Source organism: Neolamprologus multifasciatus, chromosome 19, assembly GCF_963576455.1.
Source record: "Neolamprologus multifasciatus chromosome 19, fNeoMul1.2, whole genome shotgun sequence".
In the NCBI taxonomy this organism is placed as follows: domain Eukaryota; kingdom Metazoa; phylum Chordata; class Actinopteri; order Cichliformes; family Cichlidae; genus Neolamprologus; species Neolamprologus multifasciatus.
In genome coordinates this window covers 10,677,206-10,682,041 of record NC_140457.1, presented here as the reverse complement: position 1 = coordinate 10,682,041, position 4,836 = coordinate 10,677,206, and the positions used below count along the sequence as shown (strand labels likewise).

The window sequence follows — 4,836 nt, the reverse complement described above, 5'->3', positions numbered from 1 at the left end:
GTAAGCCTGACTTTAAGAGTTCATTTCTGAAGCATCAATGTTATGCCTTGTTGTTAACAATAAAGTTCTCTGCTTGTTTTTTTTTAAATCGGAGAAAAAGACTGGACTTCTATCTGTGTTGTGTCTATGTGTTAACAGAGAGCTTTGCAAGCTATACTCTGTGTAAAATGTACAACAGCATAAATTTAATCTACTGTGGATTAAGGTTTACTGTCCACCTAGTTTAATCAACAATGGTAAAGTGTATTCCATTTCCCAGGTGTCTGAGAGGGTAGATGACAACATTGATCGACTAAACCAGTGTTTGGGACTGTGGGATGATGTGCGTAAAATCAATGATGATATTGAGAGCTGGACTGGCACAAGTGTGATTGAGCTAAATGAAAGCCTGAACAACCTAAACAACAGCCAGAAGATATCAGCAAGGCTTACAGAGTTGAAGGTACAGTAAGATATATGATGTCTTGGAAAACTGGCAAGGATTTGTTTTACCTGGGTTTGGTTGTTGTAGGTGAGCTTGTGCGTGACATGCTTTTCTCATTCGACAACGCCACAGGTGGAACTTGGCGAGAAGGAGCAGAGACTTGAAGCCCTGCAAAGTAAAGTGGCAGAGTTGAAGAAGTGCAGTCAAAACCAAGAGACTCCAGCTAAACTACAGGTACTAAACACAACTCTGGTTTATGGTGGGACTGAACAAACAAATATTAGCTCAAGCGCTGCCGATGAACTGGTCTTTCTTCAGTAAATACCACAGGCCCCTACTGTGATTGTATTAGGTGTTGGAGAATGACCTGCGCAAAAAGATCTGCACTGTCCAGAAGCTACATGAGCAGGCTATGGGAAATCTAATGGACTTCAGTTCCCAACGGAAACAGCTTGAAGACTACATCTCACAGATGTCTGCATGGCTAAAAAGTATGGAAGATTCTCTAGTTTCTTCTCCAACTGGATCAGATCCTGAGGACATATGCAGAGTGAAGGTACAGTCTAAATAATAAGCAATTTAAAATTATAGCCCTTACAAAAAAAATTGATGGTGAATGCAATGTGTTTCTATAAATTTGAGAAGTTACAGTGATAATCAAAACTACATTTTTAACATGTTTTTTAGGATCTCCAGAAGGAGCTGCAAAATCAGCAAGGGAGTATTGACTCCACCAGAGAAAGCCTCAACACGTTGTGCAGAAAATATCCATCTGAGGAGCTGGCTGGTTTGGGTTCAGCTCTCACTGATCTTATCAAGACTTATGAGTCTGCAAACCAGCTTTCTGCAAGGACACTAGCCTCACTGCAGAACGGTCTTCAGCAGCAGTTCAATGGTAATAAGGCTGGCTGTATAAAAATGTACAGCTATACTGTGTTTTAATGGGAATCCATGCTCGGTGTAAACTTTAATCCTGAGGAAGAAATTTATTAATTGTTTAGATTTGATTCTGTCTAAGTCTACACCTGATGTTAATTCTCTTTACCCCCCAATTCCTCAGACCTAGTTCAGGAGTTTCATCGCTGGCTTTCAGAGCAGAGGGAGATAGTGAAAGAATGCTCTGACCGATCAGGAGACACTCAAATTGTGGAACGCAAACTGCAGAAACTGAAGGTACAGTGACTACTACCACTACAGTAAATAATCTTTAATCTTTGAATATATAGTAATAGCGAAGACTTTAAAGGTTTTGAATAGGTAAAAATCATAAGTAGGTATCACTGATTCAAGATGTGATCAAATACAAAATTGCCACTTGTATTCATAAGTTTTGGCATTGACTAACAGCCAAAGAAGTGTTTTTAGAGGATGTTACAATGATGTTTTACTTGATTATTTAAATGATGTAGCATCCACAGGAAGGGGTTGTATGTGCAGTATCTGTGGTTAAAAGCATAATGTCTTTCCTCTGGCTCTGGATGCTGCTTGTGTGATGGCATGATTCACATGTGAAGGAGTTCGAAACTAAAAGTGATGTGGATTATCTATCAGGGCGCCATGGATCGTGTGGAGGAGGGTGAGGTACGTCTGACTCAGGTCTGTGAGGAAGGAGAGAAGCTCCTACTTCATCTTCCCAAAGCCAGCGCTGGGCAGGTCCAGCAGCATCTTTCATCCATCCAGCAGGACTGGGACAGCTTTGTGGAGCAGTGCAGACAGAACCAACAGATCCTGGAAGACAGTGCATCTCTTATGAAAGGGTGAGCACCTCTGCTGAACTGCATCTGTAAAGCCCTTTGTAAGCCCACCATTTATAAGCGAGGCATTTTGATTTCCTTGTAGATTTGAGGGTCGCCTTAAGAAGCTCAGATGGTGGTTGGAACACATGGAAAAGAAAATGACCACCGATCTGCTTGAAGCCCAGCAACGTGGTCCTGAAAAGGCTGTCCTGGAACAAGTGGAGGAATACCAGCAGGAAGTGCTCAAAGAAAGGTGCTAACTATACACATTTATTTGCCAAGGAAAGACTGTTTAGTGCATTATCATTGTTTCTGAATGTGCCCAAAAGATTCAAAGCAATTAAACATCCTACCTTTCTACATGCAGGGATTCATTTGAGCGTCTCTGTCAAGAGGGGCAGGCACTTAATGAAGGTGGGCGAGGTGATGGAAGTGAGACGAGAGTTTCTGCTCAGCTTCAATCACAACACCAGGCCTTGCTGAGGCGTGTGAGAGAGAGGCTGCGCAGTTGCCAGCTCACTTTGCAAGAGCAACAGGCCTTTGAAGAGACACTACAGGCTACCTGGACCTGGCTCAATGGTGTCCAGGAGCGCCTGGCTTCACTCAACAGCACAGTTGGCAATAAAGAGACTCTGGAAAAAAGACTAGGCCTTGTACAGGTCAGTAAATAATGTGTACCAGAAATGCAGTTATTTGGTTCACAGTGTTGTCTGGACACATTTTGAAGTGCATAAGCGATCTCATAGATCTTCCTTACTGTTTTCTCATATGTTCAGGATATCCTGCTAATGAAGGGTGAAGGTGAGGTGAAGCTCAACATGACAGTAGGAAAAGGTGAACAGGTTCTAAAGCACAACAGAATGGAAGGGCAAGAAACTATTTGTCTGCAGCTCCAGAGCCTGAAGGATGCCTGGGCTAATATGTTAATGACATCTATGAGTTGTCACAGGTAGGAAAGATGTCCTCTACACGGCATCTGATAAAAGTTACATTATCTACATTACGTGATGAAATTTTGTCATTTTTCTATAGTCGTCTGGAGTGGACAGTGGCTCAGTGGACCAGCTATCAGGAAAATAAAAGCCAGCTGCAGCAGTGGATGGAGTCAGTGGAGCAAGAGGTGGGGATGACTCTGCCTCAACAGCCAGGCCTCAAAGAGAAGTCGGCTTTACTTGAGCGCCTCAGAGCCATCCAGGCTGACGTGGACACTCATGCAGCAGTCCTGTCACGCCTAACAGACAAGGCGGTGGAGTTGCATGAAAAAACTGGTGATCAGATTTTTGGACCAGAGTCAAGGGCAGAGCTCAATGCACACTTTGCTGATATCTCGGCTGTTGTCAAGGTGATTTAACTTCAGGCATAGGCTAAATGGTGCTTACAAATAATTACTGAATTATCGATCATCAATAAAAGAGGACAGCTAAACAGAGGCTGCATCCAGGAAGCTGACTCATTCATAACTGACAGTGTTTTCATTGTCTTTTTTTCCCCAAAGGGTAAAGTACAGTCCATGCAAAACATCGTGTCTGAGCATGAGCAATATCTTGATGCTGTGAGAGATTTCAATGACTGGCTAATTTCAGCAAAAGAGGAACTCCAGCGCTGGTCTGACCTGTCAGGAGACTCAGTTTGCATTAAAAGAAAGCTCTCCAAAGTGCAGGTGAGGAAGCTTAATAATCATAATTGCTTATATTTAAGGCAAAAAGTATTTGAGGTTATTTAGTTTTTCCACTGTGATGCACATCTCATATTCCAGCCTGAAAACTTCCCCAAGTAAGCACTAGGGAGACAACCATAAGGAATCAAGATGTTCTTCCTCCATGCTTCTTAGCGTCAAATAAGGGCTGGACATGAATCCCAGTTTTTTGTGCCAGAGGTAGCAATAATTTTATGATTTTGGCCAGTCAAGAGCTCAGTATAATTAAGTTAGCTAGTCAGCTGTATCATTTAAAACCTAAGAAATTGTTATTTTATATTTATTTATAAAAGCCTTTAAAATATGGAGTGGGATTTTCAAACTGATAAAAAGGTCCTACAGGCAGAAAAAAATATTTAAAATTAGAATCAGATGGAAGGAATTAATACACTGTTTAGTTTGTCAGACCATGAGTGTGACTGAGCAAACAACTGGTTCACTGAGCGCATGGATTTATCCTGAAAACAAATATTAAAAGCAGGTTACATTAACTACTGAGTTTACAGGTTTCTCAGTTGACAGATACCTTCTCGCTATATCGAGCGGGGGCACAGTTTGCTGGCATTGCATTTAATTCTTTGCCTTTACTTTGGATCTTTCCAGGAGTTGCTTGACTCTAAGCAGCGAGGCAGAGAGAGGCTGAACCGGGTTCAAAGATGTGGCGCAGTGGCAAGAGACTACACCGGATCGGGGGGATATGAGACTATAGAGCGCGAGGAAGCAGCCCTGTTGTCATCATGGGAACAGTGGGAGCGGGCAGCACTACAGACACGCGCAAGTCTAGAGACCACACTCTCACAGATAGCAAGCTCTGACCAAGAGTTCAACAGCCTGTCAGCACAGCTGGAGCAGGACCTGCAGGACTTCAACCGACAGCTGCAGGACTGGCGACTAAGGCTGACCCAAGCAGAGAGAAAAAATGACGGAGAGGAAGCTGTTAAGGGCTGGCAGATAGCAAAGGCAAGTCTCGGCTTTAGTTT

The 4,836-nt window shown here is 42.8% G+C and overlaps 1 protein-coding gene across 6 annotated transcripts in view; it reads left to right on the top strand.

Moving 5' to 3' along the window:
* syne1b (spectrin repeat containing, nuclear envelope 1b) overlaps window positions 1–4,836 on the top strand; it is a 46,535-nt gene that overhangs the window by 109 nt on the left and 41,590 nt on the right. For all 6 annotated transcript variants that reach the window (XM_085142398.1, XM_085142397.1, XM_085142394.1 and 3 more), the window contains exons 2-13: window positions 260–442; window positions 557–658; window positions 777–980; window positions 1,112–1,319; window positions 1,485–1,597; window positions 1,976–2,181; window positions 2,264–2,413; window positions 2,528–2,819; window positions 2,937–3,109; window positions 3,193–3,502; window positions 3,656–3,820; window positions 4,460–4,816. In XM_085142398.1, the coding sequence (XP_084998524.1) occupies window positions 260–442; window positions 557–658; window positions 777–980; window positions 1,112–1,319; window positions 1,485–1,597; window positions 1,976–2,181; window positions 2,264–2,413; window positions 2,528–2,819; window positions 2,937–3,109; window positions 3,193–3,502; window positions 3,656–3,820; window positions 4,460–4,816 (2,463 nt within the window). The remainder of the gene's footprint in view (window positions 1–259; window positions 443–556; window positions 659–776; window positions 981–1,111; window positions 1,320–1,484; window positions 1,598–1,975; window positions 2,182–2,263; window positions 2,414–2,527; window positions 2,820–2,936; window positions 3,110–3,192; window positions 3,503–3,655; window positions 3,821–4,459; window positions 4,817–4,836) is intronic.